Genomic DNA, 18412 nt, shown 5'->3' on the forward strand with positions numbered 1-18412 from the left:
GGAGCATATCTCTGCTGATTCTGACTTGTTTCAGGAAGATGGAGGTTTCAGGGCTTCATTGTGCATCTGTATCAAAGTGTTTTGAGTATTTCTGAGGAACCTCGTCTGTGTATTATTATGAATCATTATGTCTCTTTTTAAGCGCCAAAGCTTCATCTGAGGACTAAAACAAGTTTATCAAATAAGCCAGGCTTATTTCAGTTAGTCTGACTTATTTTGGTTCAAGATAAGTCAGACTAACTGAAATAAGCCTGGCTTATTTGATAAACTTGTTTTATGAAACAGCCCCCCGCTCTGATGTTGATGACAATGCTGGTTTAGGAGGACTCGTGAAAGCATGTTGGACAAATGTAGATCTTCTTGAAAGTTATTATGGATGACGATGACAATGATGATGCACTGCTCTGGTGTTTAATAACGTTTCCATCATGTGTACTGCGCCATTAAAGACTTTATCAAATGGATTGAGCCAGTATAGTTTTCTTTGCATGTTTTCCTGTTGGGGTGGAAATGACCAATCCCGTGCTTTTCATTATAGAGGCACCATACAGTCATTTCCTGTTAAAATTATGTCGTCATAATTTGAATGTCATTTATTCTCAGTGTCTATTGATTCATTTAGAAATAAGCCAGAATTCAGTTGAATTGGTGTTGTTTTAATTCTGAAGTACTAGGATTAACCGTCTATTCCTTGTTCTGTTTGTTTAAAAAAAAATATATCAGTAACATTTTAACATTAAAACAATTCAGTATCAAAGTAATATATGAGATCCGGTTTCAAAAGCACTTTTGAATATAAAAAATGTTTTTACATTGTTCTCTGCAGTTTTTGTAAGGGTGGTTTCACTACTTTTTGTGCTGCTAATCGCCAGAAGACCAGAAGAACTTGCTACCCTGGTGAGATACATTTGATAATCTAACATATAATATCATTTTAAACCATTCTACACATTGACGAGATAATTACAGCATTAGACAGCAAACAGGTCTGTATTGCCACCTTTATAGACCTCGCCAAGGCCTTTGACTCTGTAGACCATAGGATCCTTTTACATAAGCTTTCCAGTATTGGTCTGTCCTCTTCTAGCTGTGTTTGGTTTGCCAATTATCTTACCAACCGTGTCCAGCAATTGAAGGTGGAAAATATTATGTCAGACCCACTTAATATCTCTAAAGGAGTGCCTCAAGGCTCCATCCTGGGCCCAACCCTTTTTTCTATTTATGTCAATGACATAGCCAAAGCTGCTGGCACCTCTAGGATACATCTTTATGCAGATGATACCATTCTTTATTCAGTTGGTTCCTCTCCCAATTCTGCGGCTTCCAGTCTTAAACTCAGCTTCACCTCTATAGAGCAGTTTTTTGATAATCTCCACCTTCAAATTAACACCAGTAAGACTAAATGTATCCTTTTTAGCCGAAAACCAGTTATCGAGACTCCACTTATAATCACCTGCATGAACGGTATGGCTCTGGAGTATGTCAAAAAATATAAATATCTAGGTATATGGTTGGATTCATCTTTGTCATTCATCACACACATCATTAACCTTCAAACAAAAGTCAAAGCTAGACTAGCTTTTCTTTTCCGCAATAAAGCTTCCTTTACTCATGCTACCAAATGCACCCTCGTTAAGATGACAGTACTGCCAATTTTGGACTATGGTGATATTATCTATAGAATGGCACCAAATACAGCTCTAAAGAAACTTGACACACTTTATCATTCAGCCATCCGTTTTGTCACTAATGTACCCTTTCACACTCATCATTGTGACTTGTATAAACGGGTGGGTTGGCCCTCCCTTCATACTCGGCGGCTCCATCACTGGTTTCTCTTCATATATAAAACAATCCTGGGCAAGACACCTCTCTATTTGTCATCTCTTCTTCATGCTGCTCATAACGTCTATCATACAAGATCAAGTAATTTGATTAAATTTAGTACCCCTCCTACTTCTACTATCTTTGGACGTAATGCCTTCCGCTTTGCAGCAGTACACGACTGGAATATACTACAAAACACACTGAAACTTACATCTCTGATTTCAATTTCCACCTTTAAACAAAACCTCCAAAATTACATAGTTGACTCTTGTTCCTGCTGACAATTACGAACTATATTTACACACACTTATTTAAGCACCTTTTCTTTTTTCTTTTTCTTTTTTACTGTTACCTTTTTTAATTCAATTGCTTGTTCTATGTGTGTTATGTGTTTGACTATGTACAGTTGTATAGTATGTCCTTATTGATTTTTGTAGCCTCTTGGCCAGGTCATGTTTGTAAATGAGAAGTGGTTCTCAAACAGTTTACCTGGATAAATAAAGGTTAAATAAAAAAAAATATAATATCAAAGTAATGTTTATTTATAATGAAGCTATAATTGTGAGTTTGCTGACAGTGCTAGAGTTGAGCTCCAACCATAATCAAATACACCTGATCCAGCTAATCAAGGTCTTCAGGATTACTAGAAACTTCCAAGCAGGTGTGAGTTGGATCTAAACTGTGCACAGCTGCAGTCCTCCAGGAATTGAGTTTGACAACACTAGTCTACAGTATTGTGACTGATCAGTGCAGAGAAATGCAAGTACTGGCAGTGCATCAGATGGAGAGATTGAAAAGTTCATCAAAATAATGGCTGCTGCTCACTTTGGACAGAGATGGGGGAAGAAAAGAGTGGGCCCAAAAGCAAACTAATTCTACCTAAGGTGGAAGTCGTGGCCTAATGGTTAGAGAGTCGGACTCGTAATCGAAAGGTTGCGGGTTCGAGTTCCCGGCCGGCAGGGATTGTAGGTGGGGGGAGTGAATGTCCAGCGCTCTCTCCACCCTCAATACCACGACTGAGGTGCCCTTGAGCAAGGCACCGAACCCCCAACTGCTCCCCGGGCGCCGCAGCATGGCTGCCCACTGCTCCGGGTGTGTGTGTGTGTGTGTGTGCATTTGTTCACTACTCACTGCTGTGTGTGTGCACTTGGATGGGTTAAACGCAGAGCACCAATTTCGAGTATGGGTCACCATACTTGACAATACGTCACGACTTTACTTTTATGTTCCAAATGTTAACATTTAACAGAGTTACCATTCATGTTATCAGTCTGAGATGGTCTGACTAACCATACGTGTCATTGTCTATTCTCTTTCTGTCAATCTGGCAGTCATATCACCCTGCAGCTCAAGACTGGTTGCCCACTGAAGCTAAGCAGGGTTGAGCCTGGTCAGTACCTGGATTGGAGACCTCCTGGGAAAACTAGGTTGCTGCTGGAAGAGGTGTTAGTGAGGCCAGCAGGGGGTGCTCACCCTGCAGTCTGCGTGGGCCCTAATGCCCCAGTAAAGTGACGGGGACACTATACTCTCAAAAGCACCGTCTTTTGGATGAGACGTTAAACCGAGGTCCTGACTCTGTGGTCATTAAAAATGTCCTTTGAAAAAGAGTAGGGGTGTAACTCCGGCATCCTGGCCAAATTTGCCCATTGGCCTCTGACCATCACGGCCTCCTAATCATCCCCATACACTGATTGGCTGTATCACTCTATCTCCTCTCCACCAATAAGCTGGTGTGTGGTGGGCGTTCTGGTGCAATATGGCTGCCGTCGCATCATCGGCACACTGGTGGTGGATGAGGAGATTTCCCCACTTCTGTGTAAAGCACATATGGATGTTATGGGGTAAGTCATGGGGTAGTAGGTGGGGATACCATGAAAAAAACAGGGTGGAAGGGCCAAACCCTTAATCTTTGTAAAGGTGACATTTAGTTGACATGCATAAGTACATGTAGGCTTAACAAGGACACTGGATTTTCAATGCTTCAGGTTTTGTCTTACAGCCACTTTCTATTTTGTGACGCTCAATAATCTTGTTCTGCACATTATATTCTTAGGTTTTACTCCTTGTGATGGATGATTAAGGGAATTTGGCCTTTGTGTTCCTCATATTTATAATCCTGTGGAACAGCAAACATGGCTGGGTAATTTCATGCTCCTAGTCACCCTGGTGTGATTAAAAAATGTAAATATGAATGGGAATATATTTTACTCATAAGAATTTCTAGGGGTGCCAATAATTGTGCCCAACATTCATTGGAGAAAAACATTTATTTTATCGTGAGATTTTTCTCCCCACTTTCAATTGTTTTACTTCAATGACAGGTTAGAATTTTTGGAATTTTCGAATGAAATATCAAAAGGATAAACAATGCAGATTTATTTTCACAGCCACCTTTGCTCAGATTTACCAAGGGTGCTAATATTAGTGGAGGGCACTGTATGTATGTATATATATATATTTATTTAGTTTTTTTTTTAGTGTAAAAAGAAACAGTCCCAACAACAAAAGTATTTGCTCACCTTGCTGTTTTTTAGGATTGATTGATTTGAGAAATGTGCTATATGTATCCATTCACTGTGTTTATTGTCTGTCACTCTGCGCTACACAATGCGGCACATCCAGTGTAGACAGAAGAACCACTTATTAGAAGAGTTATATTTACTTTGAATGAACCTGATGGGTACTACCTTTTGTTTAAAGCATTCAAAACTGTAAACTGTTTTAAAATTGCACTGTTTCTGTTTGACTGAAGCCCCATAAAGACATTAAAGTTTCAAAAAGACCACTATGGATTTTAGAGGTCAATAAAATTCCTGTGAGAATATTTGGATTTCAGGTATTCAGTGTTTATTTCCAGAGTGGAGTTAAAACTAATTTCTAATCAAACACACCATATTCTGCACACAAATATAATTTTTTTTAGTTTTAATAAGAGATTCTCTGAGGGAAGATCTAGAGATGTTTATGTGGGGAATGGGTCACCTGTTAAGACTACATTATATTTGACTTTATACATGCTATAATGCAAACGTCCCACCTGTCCCAGAAGAATCTGTTTTAACAGATTCTCACTGAGGCTAATGCAATACTGAAAACCAGGCTTGCGGGAGGGAGATAGCTTTTTTTCTCTGCAAGTGATGAAAAATGGATATAATTCCATTTTACTTGAGAATAAAACACAAACTGGTACAGTCACCCAATGTATTTCCTTTTGCTGAGTGAACTGCACAGTCTCTTTAAACTGCACAAAAATATCATATTATCCAGCATCCAGTAATGGTTTATTTGGTGATCTGCAGAGGGATGGTTTACACTAATGCTGCTGTTCTTGTGATAATGTATGTTGCATCTGTCCAGGAGACTCCAGTGATGTTTAGATGAAGATCAGCCACAGCTGGAGAGGTTTATCTCATCCTGTTTGACGTGTTTGTAGTTTTTCTCATGGGTCTGGAAGTCACACCAGGACACCATCATGGATCTGAGATCTGAGAAAATAAGAGGTATTGTCCAGTTTAAAACCACCACAGAAGTTCATCTGAGATAAAACCACACTCAGATGATGCTATTTGTTTTAGAGGTACCGGAATAAGTCCTGAAAGCAAAATGCTAATTTGTGTGTTAATTCTGCTATTTGTCACATTGTCCAGAAAAAAGAAATGCGAATGCGTCCTGAGAGCACTTGGTGTTTCCCCGAACGAAGACCCCTCAAAACTTGTGAAGGAGTACATGTTATTTAAATCTTTTGAAACCTAATATATATTTCCCTAAAACAGACTCCCCATTTCACCCCTGATCTGTTATTTATTGTATTTGACTTTTTTAGGATGTTTCACATGATGAAGCCCCCACTTCGGACACAAGACACATGGGAATATATGTCATAAATGAAGGGGCAGAAGCTACAGACCCTTGAAAATGTCTGTTTATACCCTTATGTTTTGGAAGCCTGTATGTCTTTTAAAATTTCTTTCACTCAAAGCCAAGATCCTTGTTTTATTTGTTTATTTTTGCACGTAATAAAGAGATAGTAACATGATAAGGTCTTGTTTGTTGACATTAGTTAGCATATTTACTAACATGAACTAATACCAAGCAGTTTAGTTTTACAGCATTTATTAATTTTTGTTTATGTTAGTTAATAAAAATGTTCATGCTAGTGCAGTGCATTAACTAAAATTAATACAACTTTTGGTAATGTTTTAGTAAATGTTGAGATTAACATTAACTAAGATTGATAGATGCTTTAGAAGTATTTCACATACTGTTAGTTTGTGTTAACTAATGTAGTGAAGCCTAGGTAATCAACTACATTAGTTAATTCATTCACCTCCAACCGTAATCAAACGCACCAGAACCAGCTAATCGAGTCTCCAGGATCACTTGAAAAATCACAGACCAGAGGCCTCATTTATAAAATGTTGCGCAGAAACAATCCTAAATTTGATCTTACGATCAAATCTCGAATATGCGTACGTCAGATTCATAGAATGAACGTACGAACAGGAAACGCACGTACCCTCTCTTTCAGATGTGAAATCTATGAATCGCAAATGATCTTGAACTTGCTGAATGGTTTCAGCTCTCAGCTTGTAAACAACTTCTAATTAATGCCATTACTATATAAAACATCACCAATCATTGTAATTTAGAACAGCGAGCTGCAAGAAAACCTGCAATACTCTAAATAAAAGGTGCTTACATCTGCTTGGACCCTGACGTGACACTAAGTACTTTTCCACATCAAAGACCGTTTTTATAAATATGAGCGCTGGCATGGATTTAAGCAAATGCACTCTTAAGAACAAATCTGAGCGTATGCACACTTTATAAATGAGGCCCCTGGTGTGATGAAGTAGGTTGGAGATATATTTTGCAGAACAGGGTCACCAGGAGCAGAGTTAAAGTCCTAGGTTATAAAGTGTTACCAAGATAGAACAACTAAGAACTATTTTAATTTTAAAATGTGAAGGCAGTGTTTACAGAATAAAGATTTTGTAAAACTTGCCCTGAATGCATGTTAAACCTACTCCTACATGTCATACTCAGTGAATGCAACTGTTCATTGAATGTTATTCATTAAACTTTTATCAAAAAACTGGATTATGTGTTTTGTTTGAAGGTTATATATATATATATATATATAAGAGGAGACATGAAAAAGAAACATCTCCATTCGATAATAAATTTGTTGGTTTGTTTGTTGTAGCAGTTTGCCAGCACACTTCAGAAACCCTCCACCTTCCCCAGCTCCACCTGCATAGATCTGCTACGAGGTGAATCATGTATGCTATAGGGCAGGGATACTCAAACCTGGCTCGCGAGATCCACTTTCCTGCAGAGTTTAGCTCTAACCGTAATCACACACACCTGAGCATGCTAATCAATGTCTTCAGGATCATTAGAAAATCACAGGTAGGTGAGTTTGATCAGGGTTGGAGCTAAACCCTGCAGGAAAGTGGATCTCGTGAGCCAGATTTGAGTATCACTGCTATAGGGGGTTATTTCATGTGTTACATGTGCAGCAGCAGTATTTCTTACATGCTCACAGTAGGGGTGTGCGATATATATTGTCTGCGATAACTATATGTAATTTTACATTATCGAGTATTTTGCAAAAACAAAAAACACCTACGGAGTGCACACTTACATTACGTGATGAAGTCTAGATTAGAGCATGTGCACATTTAGAGTTTGCTCTTTTCAGTCTAATAAAATGCACTAAGAATGATCACAAAATTGTAGATATGGATCAGAAAATGATACACACACTCACTGGACACTTTATTAGGTACATTTTGCTATTACCGGGTTGGATCCCCTTTTGCCTTCAGAACTGCCTTAATTCTTCATGGCATAGATTCAACAAGGTGTTGGAAACATTCCTCAGAGATTTTGGTCCATATTGACATGATAGCATCACGCAGTTGCTGCAGATTTGTCGTCTGCACATCCATGATTCGAATCTCCCGTTCCACCACATCCCAAAGGTGCTCTATTGGATTGAGATCTGGTGACTGTGGAGGCCATTTGAGTAAAGTGAACTCATTGTCATGTTCAAGAAACCAGTCTGAGATGATTTGAGCTTTGTGACACGGTGCATTATCCTGCTGGAAGTAGCCATCAGAAGATAGGTACACTGTCGTCATAAAGGGATGGACATGGTCAGCAACAATACTCAGGTAGGCTGTGGCGTATAAACGATGCTCAGTTGGTACTAAGGGGCCCAAAGTGTGCCAAGAAAACATCCCCCACACCATTACACCACCACCACCAGCCTGAACCGTTGAGACAAGACAGGATAGATCCATGCTTTCATGTTCTTTACGCCAAATTCTGACCCTACCATCTGAATGTCGAAGCAGAAATCGAGTTTCATCAGACCAGGCAACGTTTTTCCAATCTTCTATTGTCCAATTTTGGTGAGCCTGTGCAAATTGTAGCCTCCGTTTCCTGTTCTTAGCTGACAGGAGCGGCACCCGGTGTGGTCTTCTGCTGCTGTAGCCCATCTGCTTCAGGGTTCGATGTGTTGTGCGTTCAGAGATGGTATTCTGCATACCTTGGTTGTAACGAGTGGTTATTTGAGTTAATGTTGTCTTCCTATCATCTCTAACCAGTTTGCCCATTCTCCTCTGACCTCAACAAGGCATTTTCGTCCACACAACTGCCGCTCACTGGATATTTTCTCTTTTTCAGACCGTTCTCTGTAAACACTAGAGATGGTTGTGCGTGAAAATGCCTGTAGATCAGCAGTTTTTGAAATACTCAGACCAGCCCGTCTGGCACCAACAACCATTCCACGTTCAAAGTCACTTAAATCCCCTTTCTTCCCCATTCTGATGCTCGGCTTGAACTCAGCGAGTCGTCTTCACCACATCTAGATGCCTAAATGCACTTGTTGATTGGCTGATTAGCAATTTGTGTTACCAAACAATTGAACAGGTGTACCTAATAAAGTGGCCGGTGAATGAATATATATATATATATATATATATATATATATAACATTTCATATGGTTGATATCTCATGAAGAGTGCTGATTTTTCTTCTCTGAGCTGCATTAAATAGTGTGTAAATACATCTAAAGGCCACCTTAGATGCAACTTCTGCAAAGATTAACCTCTTAAGACCTGAGAAGAAAGTTTTAGGAAAAAAAATAGTTTTTTTCATGTCTTTAAATTATTTAGAGCATTTAGAATAATGAAAAAAAAAAAGATATTTCATTCATAAGTTATGCTATGTCCTCGTGAGAGGACATCGGGACTCAATTTAAAAAAAAAAAAAAGACATGAATGAACATGTATAGGCAAAAACAATATATTTTTAATTTAATTCTCATTATATACAATGTATCTATACTAAAACTAAATCTAATTTGCATATTAATGTGTTTTTGGGGCAACACGTAATGAAAAAAGAAGTGTAATAATGGGAGTAATAATTGACCAGATTTTCATAATAATATATATTTAATAGAATATTGAAATATAATTTCTTTCCCTATTCCTTTGTTATGTCTCCCAAAACCCGTAATAAACATGCTTTCAGTCCCGGGATTCTCATATGATGACATGCATGAAATCAACGTCCTGTTTCGTAACAGACATATTTTGATTTGAAACCCCATAACATTTTCCTGAGATATTGATTTATGACACACAATTAAAAAAATGAGACAGATTTAAATGATAATTACAAAATATTATCATATTTCCATATTTCCGAGTGTCACTAAATTAATTTCATTTTTGAAGACCAAGGAGAGGGAGTGGTCATGGTGAAACATCCAATCATTTAGTATCTCTGAAAAGCCCTGAAGGTGCTCTGTACAGGACATCCAGACTTAACACTGTGGCATGTATAGTCTCAGAGAAATTCACTCAAATATAATGTCCTCATATGAGGATGCAGGGTCATCCTAGAGGATCAGTTTATTGATACTGGTTTCATTTGTTTGGTAACAGCCTAATGTCTTATTATTCTAATTGACTGATTAAATGAAACAATTTGACTCAAAAGATGCACACTTTTAGAAAAAATGGCTTTAATAAAGGTAAAATTGCCTATAAAAAGGTAAAAATCTATTTAAAATTATATGAAAAGATTAATTGCTATCACTGATGTGAACTGACCACACAGAATATGAAGAATATAAAAAACTGCAGCTGTCGGCAAATTATCGTTATCGAAAAAATCCCCAAAAATAGAGATATCTTTTTTTTTTTCAATATCACACACCCCTAGCTCACAGCAGCATGTTGTGGATGTATTGGCGGTAGCAAGTCTCGGTACTCGCTCTGCCGCAGCAGCAGAAGCGTAGCAGATCTATTCCGCCAAGACCATTGTTAATGGGCCCCGGTGCGACTGCACTGTCTGTAGTTACACCACTGACCCGTGATATAAGATCATAAGTCATCTAAGACTGGACCGTCATGTAGGCTACACTTCTTGTATTTCGTTTGGCACCACAAAGTATCACTGTGGCCTCAAAGCTTACCCCTCGCCTACTCTGGCTCGATTGCTATTCCTGAGGTAAAACACGCCCTCCTCATTACCCCATGGACAAAGAAATGTAGAAATCAATAAATGTGGAAATAAATAAAAGTGAAAATAAATACATATGCGGAAAAAAAAATAAGGAAATAAATTTTCTACTTTTCTTTGTATATTTCTTTCTTTCTAATTATGGCAGTCTTGGCATTCCATATCTTGGACCAAAAACAATTACAGTGTTTGGTTGATGATACTTTTACATCCCTGCATGATTCTTACAGTTAACATTTAAGTTTAATAAGTATTAAAGTAACAATATTAAAGTCGTTAACTATTTAAGTTGCTGTACCTCAAATTCAAAAGAGCATGAACAATCAAGTTTTCCCTCATAAGACCTTTTATATGAAGACAAAAGAAATGAATATGGAAGACAAATGTTTTTTTGCAAACATTGGAAAAGGTTTTATAAAAGAAGTCACGTTTTTATCCAAGTTTATGAATTATGTACAGAACACAAAGACAGCTGCGAGTGATTGATTGGATGATCAGATGTATTTATGTTTCTATTGTTCCCTCTTTCACGATGGCCATGGCGAGATTACGAGCCAGAGCCAGTCGCAGGAGCTCTGTCTTCGTGGACTCGATATCATCATCCTGAAACACAGAAGAAAAAACAACCTAGTTCACAACTAAACATTATAATAAGCTTCTCTTGGATGTTGTAGATGATTTGTACCTGGTCTATCTGATTTGAGTCTGGTTTGGTCCCTGAGTTCAGCTCCTCCAGACAGGACATGAGCTCATACGTCTGATCCACGGAGAAGATCACCTTCACATGCAAACAAACACCGTGATTTAAATGAAACACCACTAATGGTCAAGCTTTATGGTTTAAGCTGGTATAGTACAAACTAGCCAGTTATTTTAATGAAGGTAATGATCTTAAAAGTCTTTTGATCTAAAACAATTGGCTTATAATGGTACCAATTTCTTCACTAAGATAAAATGTGACTGTAAAGCATGAGTTGTCTGTCTTGACCTCTTTCTGCTCCAGCAGCGGCAGCGCGTCGGTCAGCAGCGTCACCCACAGACTGCGCGGAGCGATCTTTGCCGTCATGAGGGACAGCAGGAGTTTGGCCGCCTCGGAGAACCGATTCTCACCGTAAAGCCTGTGAAACTCACGGTACTTTCCTGTAAACACACAGTCATGCATCTCATTGTTAAAAGATAATATGAAATTGCATTAGAAATCATTTTTACATATGTAACATGACGACTGGATTGTTTAAAGCTGAACACTGTATATATCAAAAAAGCCATATCTTAATATTTTTGTCTTGTTTCTAGTCAAAATATCTACAAATTCTAAATGCATTTACTAGATACGCAAAAAGACATACGAGATTTAGTCTAGTAGTTATTTCTTCAAATAAACTGCCAGTGGGGTAAGAAAAAGAATCTTATTTTAAGACTATTTTACTTGTTTTAAGCAAAATGCACCTTATGAAGAATGATTTTATGTAGAAAACAGTAAATCACCCAAAAAAGACATCTAGTAAATGCATCTTGATTTAAGAATTTGTATACATTTTGACTAGAAATGACACAAATACTAAGTAAGATAAGGCTTTTTTGCAGTGAAGTCAAAACTGAATGTGCATTTACTAAAAACAATGACTGACTAGCTTTAGTCATTGTTTAATATTAATATTTGATGAGCAGGTTATTACATGAAAGAGACGCAACATTTTTAGTTTTTTTACATTTACATTTTACATTTATTCATTTAGCTGACGCTTTTATCCAAAGCGACTTACAATTGCTATATATGTCAGAGGTCGCACGCCTCTGGAGCAACTAGGGGTTAAGTGTCTTGCTCAGGGACACATTGGTGTCTCACAGTGGATTCGAACCCGGGTCTCTCACACCAAAGGCATGTGTCTTATCCACTGCGCCATCACCACCCTTCATGAATGTGGCTGAGGAATCGATCTCAGTTGTGCAGGAAAGCTGAACGAAAGCAGTGTTAAACGGCGGACTGAAATAACACACACTGAATTATAGAGGATCTTGTGCTTCAGATACATCTCATAAATGGCATCGGCCTCTCATATTGTACCTAAAAACGTCAGTCTGTCACTGAGCAGCATGGCGGGACCCAGATTATCCAACAAATCCAGATCTGTGAAAGAGCCTTTGTTACTGTAATCCTGAAGAAACCTGTGGAAAAAAAAGCATGGGTTAGGAAAAAAAGGGCAACATAACACCTTATGGATATTGACATACGTAGACATCCAGATAGATAGTGTGTAACCTCTCAGAGATGAGTGTGGCGAACGCAGCGTCTTTGGCTCTGATGCTCCAGGACAGAGCAGACCCCAGTCTGTTGTTCCTCAGAGCTCTTTTAGCCATGATCTTACAGATACTGCGCACTGAAACACACACAGATCAACTCTTACTTCATCTGGCATGGTGGCTTTGATTATCAGCACTCAATCAAAATGAGCTGCTCATTTACAGACTTGTAAAGCAAACAGTTAACTGTTTTAATGTTTAAGTCTGAAACTCTGAGACGATTGAGGTCCCTCACCCTGTTCACTCATCTGTCTGTCCTCACAGATCCGCAGGACTTTAACGGCTTTGCGTTCGGTGTCGAGCGGGACTCTCTCGATCTGCAGCTCCAGATACACACGACCGAACTCAGGACAGTGATCGAAATAATCCACCGCCAGCTGCCACAGACTAATACACACACGTATGATAAATACATTATTCCGAGCAGTTCATTATTGGATCCGATTATTGGGTAAATCAAGATTCACTCAGAGTCAAGAATATGTGAGTATTATTAAAAAATAATTCTAGCAAATGAAAATTAAAATATGTATATATAATGATCCATTATATATATAGCCAAAATATAAATTAACAAAATAATTTAAATCATTATGTAATATGTTATGTAACAATTAAATTATACATTAACCAATTTATATTATCAATTAATATTTATTATATATTAAATAAATCTTCAATTATGAAAAAAAACTGAATATTAAAATATTAATGAATATATTAATTAATAGTTATATAAAAATGTAATAGCTTAAATATACATTTATAATACTTATTTTAGAAATATTTATATTTTGCATAAAGAAAATAATGCTTTACAAAGACGGGGAAATTTGCTGTCATGAAAGTTACTATATAAGGTGATAAAAAATATATTTTTGGAAAGTATAATTTCTTATTTTTCTTTTAGGGTAAAGTGTGATCTAGACTTGTTTTCATGAGATTGAACACTTTAGTTCTCAGTCTGCAGAGATAAATAATGGTTTTCAATCACCTGTGATGCGTGAAGAGACCCGAGGCATACTCCAAAACCAGAAACTCACGCAGATTAGACCCAAAACTACAAAAAAACACAAAATCAGAACAGAGTTATGAGCATCACATCAACCAAAACCATCTCAAAGAGCCACATGAATCTGTAGGCTTAGTTCATTTACATATATGAAAGGAAAATGTTCCATTGATTGAGTGTTGGAAAACACTAGAATGTGTCTTTTTTCTATGGGCAAGAAATCTTGAGTGGCATTCTAAGTGTCTGAGATCTGAACGCTTCATCTGATGTGAGATACGCACTGGAGGTTGTGCGACTGCAGAAGTTTGCAGTGATCCAGCAGGTCCGTCAGGTGAGCCACGAACCACCAGTTATTGAGCGCGATGCTGCAGAAACATCAACCGTCTGAGTTAGTTTGGAGGATTCACAGACTCTTCCTCTGAATGCGTGTGAGAGTGTTAACGCACCTGCAGTCTTTGATCACCTGATGCAGGTCAAACTCAAAGGCCGACAGCAGGATGATGTCCAGAGGCTCCGGAGATGCCCGGGGACCCAGAAACATGGTCATGCTTGACTGCAACACAAGCACAGGGTCAGTATGACATACGGAGCTGGACAGCTGATTTATTCACAGTTAAAGCTATCAAATCAAGTTCAGATATCATGACTAATCGTCAGCTGTTTGTATGATATCAGGCAGATTTACTTGTACTGCATGCTGGGTTATCATTAAGAATTTTATTAAATAATAATAATAATAATAACAACAACAACAAAAATGAAAATATTAAAAAGAAAAAAGAAACTAATTAAAACTATTAAAATAAACTATCTAAAATAAAATCAAACAGTAAATAGTAAAAAAAAAAAAATAATATTTTACATAATTTAGTTTAACTTCATATACTAATATTACTAACTAAAAATGAAATAAAAATTTATAAAAAGAAGATGGACAATTAAAAATAAATAAAAAGATAAAACTAATTAAAAATAAGAATAAAAACTAGAACAGTATCTCAGTGACACTGATATATAACTGGTTGTCTGTACTTGTGCGTAGTAGTGCAGATCTGGCGGTTTGATTGTAGGATGAGTGAAGAGCAGCCGTGTGACCAGGAAGTGATACCAGGTGCTCAGCAGCTCCTGCTGCTCCAGTAACGTGTCCTCGTCACCAACCAGGATCTGACAGAGACAGACAGAGTCAGGATCACGTGCTCTCAGCAGACTCGATCAGAGCTCCTCACAGGTCGGGACTCTTCACCTTGCAGATGGTCTCCAGGTGACGGTTGCTAGCGAAGGTGTTGTCTTGGAGACAGCGGTCACACTCCTCGTGCCAGTGTCTCCATTTGACATCAAACTCGGTCAGTGTTTGCGTACCTGTGGACTGCACCAACAAACACACATCCAGAATTCAATATTAGCAATATTTATAGTGACAATGTTTTATAAAAGCGATAAGCTCTAAAGTTAAGGGTAAATCTCTCAAAAAACAGGTTATGTTTTTTACTTCCATTGTCCTCATTTGTAAGTCGCTTTGGATAAGAGCATCTGCTAAATGACTAAATGTAAATGTTTCACCCCAAAATTTAAAAGAAAACTAAATATTCTATTTTACACAGAAAATGACAAAAATACATTTAATTTATTTATATTTTACTTAATTGAATCAATTATTTTAATGCCTTTTTTTTTTTTACATAATTTACATCAGTATATAGTAAAGACAACACAACAAATACTACAATAATTTATAAATACAATTAAACATCAAAATTTATATATATAGTTTTAATTAATATATAATAATATTTACACTACTGTTCATATTTTAGGGTCAGAAGATTTAAAATATTTTGAAAGGAGTCTCTTCTGTTCACCAAGGCAGCATTTAATTAATCAAAATGTGAAATACTATTATAATTTAAAATAACTCATTACTATTGTAATAAATAGTAAACTGTAATTTATTCCTGTGATCAAAGCTGAATTTTCAGCATCATTACTCCAGTCTTCAGTGTCACATGATCCTTCAGAAGTCATACTAATATGCTGATTTGATCTTACTGACCCCAAACATTTGAACGGTAGAGTAATATTATTTACAGGGGTAGACAATAAGGGAAATTTGCCACTGGCCCTCTGGGCCAGTGTCTTTTGAAGTTCACTGGCCCAGGTCAACGCGTCGGGTATTGATCCCAATAATCACGAAAAAGAACAGTTTGCTTGAACAACATGAATAGCATTTATTTTTTTTAAGGTAGGTTTAGTGCAAAGTGCAGCAAAACTGTGCAAAAACATGAAACAAGTGCAAATAAACCTATTGCATAGGATTCATTCTCCGTAGTCACAGCAATTCATTATATTATGTTCATACCATAGGTTTCATACACGTTAACTTTTCTCTAACTTACTTGTCTGCATATGTGGGCATTGATCTGCAGAGCTCACGGTAAACCTCTTTTTTTTCTTGATCGTAGCCCAGCTAGGGGTGGGCGATATGGGAAAAATATCATATCACGATTTTTTTTTTTTTTTTGAAATATCACGATTCACGGTTTTATCACGATTCTTTGTCATGTTGGTTTTACAAGTTGTCTGAGCATTACAGCCAAACTAGAAAGACAAAGCCTTTCAAGGTAACAAAAAACAAAAAAAAAGACATGGCAGATATTTAGGCCAAAGTGGGCGAAGATAAAAATCTTTGTCATTGTTCTTATTTTTTAATAAGAAAGATAGAATAAAGATACACATTACAAATACACATAATATACAAATAAAACAAACAGTGCTTTATTTTCAGGTACAATAGGTGTATTTAGCAGAGCATTCAATGAAATTGAATGAACAAATATAAAAATAAAACACTAGATAGACTGATTCCTAAAGCAACTGTATTAAAGTTTTTCAGTCAAGAATAGTGAGTGATTTTTCTCTTTGCGTTTTGTTGTTTTGTTAACGTTAAATGAATAGTTCCCTCAAAAATAAATATTCTGTCATCTGTCTGTCAATTCTGTCATGATGTTTTATTTTTATACCATCATTTTCTCAAAAGTTGTTTTAAACCTGAATGAGTTTCTTTCTTCTGCTGAACATAAATGCTATTTTGAAGAAGGTGGAAAACCAAACATTTGCTGGTCCTCAGTGACTTCCATTGGATTTTTCTTTCCTACTATCAAAGTGGACCAGCAACTGTTTGGCTACCCTCATTCTTCAAAATATCTTCTTTTGGGTTCAGCACAAGAAATTAATAGAGGTTTGGGACAACATGTGAGTGAGTAAATAATGACAGAATTTAAATTTTAGGGTGAACTATCCCTTTAATGACAGTCGACAGCATGTTTAGTGTCCTGTCCCTTTAAGAGCTGCACGCATCTAATATACAGGCACGCATCTGTTTCTCTCTTAACTATTTACTTTCATTTTAGAGATAACCAACTGAGTCTGTATGTAAACCTTGTGTGTTTTGACAGTATTAGCGCAAAAGATAAGTTAGTTGAGTAATCAGGCGCTCTTAGACAGGGTTTTTAGTGCGTGTGCTTCAGGTGTATGCGGTCAGAAAAAGCGCACGTCAGACCAGCGCGGGAATTAAACATTTAACCAGCAAGGCTTGTGTGCAAATAATGTACTTTTGCGATCGCGAATAAGTGCAGTGTCCTGTCAGAGTAACTCTACTGCTGTATGTCGTGTTGTACAGTATATAGAGACGGAGGCGTCAGAACTGTATTTGACAAAATGTCGCTGTAGCACGATACTACCATATTTCTTCAAAAGCAGATCGTGGAGACATTTTTATCGTCCACGATCAAAAATCGTCATATCGCACACCCCTAAGCCCAGCCAATTCCAGCGGTCTCGCCACTGGGGCTGAAACTTTCTCTGCCTTTTCTTTTCGTATTCCCTTTCGCTTTCCCTCAATTCCTCTGGTGATTTTCTCTTCCTTGCCTTCTCTTTTTTACCCGGCGTTTGGCCGGGTGATGGGGGTTTCAGAAACATGTAGCCTAGCTTAATAGTAGCTATAGGTAGGTGCTGAGCAGCAGTGTGCAGTTTGCGCGCGTAACCGCGGGAGCGAGCAAGGCGGTGCAGACGTCACGGAGCGCATAAACCGCTGCATCTGTAACTGTCGGGATCACGTAACGTGTTAGCGGTGGTTACCGAGATGATTTAACAGATACCGAGATGATTTAACAGAAATCAAAACACAGAACCACAGGTAATTAATGTGAAATTAGACTTTTTTTAATCGAGGCATTATTTTTACTGGCCCCACCGGGCTAGTGGTTGGAGCGATCTGGTGGCCCTGACGGTTTTAAAAGCACGTCCGGGCCACCGGGCCAATTATATTGTCGACCCCAGATTTGTTAACGCATTTTTTGCATTGCAGTATTAAGAATTTAGAGTTTAAATGGGGTCATATGACGTTGCTAAAAAGAACAATATTAGGTGTATTTGAGGTAATGCAATGTGTTTATGTGGTTTAAAGTTCAAAAAACACATTATTTTCCACCTACTGTACATTATTGTTGCTTCTCTATGCTCCGCCTTTCTGAAACGCGATTTTACAAAGCTCATCGTTCTGAGAAGCGAGGCGTGCTCTGATTGGTCAGCTATCCAGTGCGTTGTGATTGGCCGAATACCTCAAGCGTGAGACGAAATGTTACGCCCCCTTATCTTACTATTGTGATGCCGTGTCCCAGGCAATGACAAAAAAACAATAAAACCTATTACAAATTAAGCATTTATTGCAT

The 18412-nt window shown here is 37.6% G+C and overlaps 1 protein-coding gene across 1 annotated transcript in view; it reads right to left on the bottom strand.

Annotated features, from left to right (window-relative positions):
* Positions 1-10701: 10701 nt before the first annotated feature.
* Positions 10702-18412, bottom strand: part of LOC306869136 (nuclear pore complex protein Nup85-like) — a 12301-nt gene continuing 4590 nt past the window's right edge. Inside the window, exons 9-19 of the mRNA XM_079415759.1 lie at positions 14929-15051; positions 14718-14849; positions 14132-14238; positions 13967-14050; positions 13668-13733; positions 12909-13060; positions 12633-12750; positions 12438-12538; positions 11358-11509; positions 11055-11147; positions 10702-10972 (exon numbers count right to left, since the gene is read on the bottom strand). Of these exons, the coding sequence (XP_079271885.1) occupies positions 10874-10972; positions 11055-11147; positions 11358-11509; positions 12438-12538; positions 12633-12750; positions 12909-13060; positions 13668-13733; positions 13967-14050; positions 14132-14238; positions 14718-14849; positions 14929-15051 (1227 nt within the window). The 3' untranslated portion in view covers positions 10702-10873. The remainder of the gene's footprint in view (positions 10973-11054; positions 11148-11357; positions 11510-12437; positions 12539-12632; positions 12751-12908; positions 13061-13667; positions 13734-13966; positions 14051-14131; positions 14239-14717; positions 14850-14928; positions 15052-18412) is intronic.

This window comes from Barbus barbus (assembly GCF_936440315.1).
Source record: "Barbus barbus genome assembly, chromosome: 4".
Classification (NCBI taxonomy): Eukaryota; Metazoa; Chordata; class Actinopteri; order Cypriniformes; family Cyprinidae; genus Barbus; species Barbus barbus.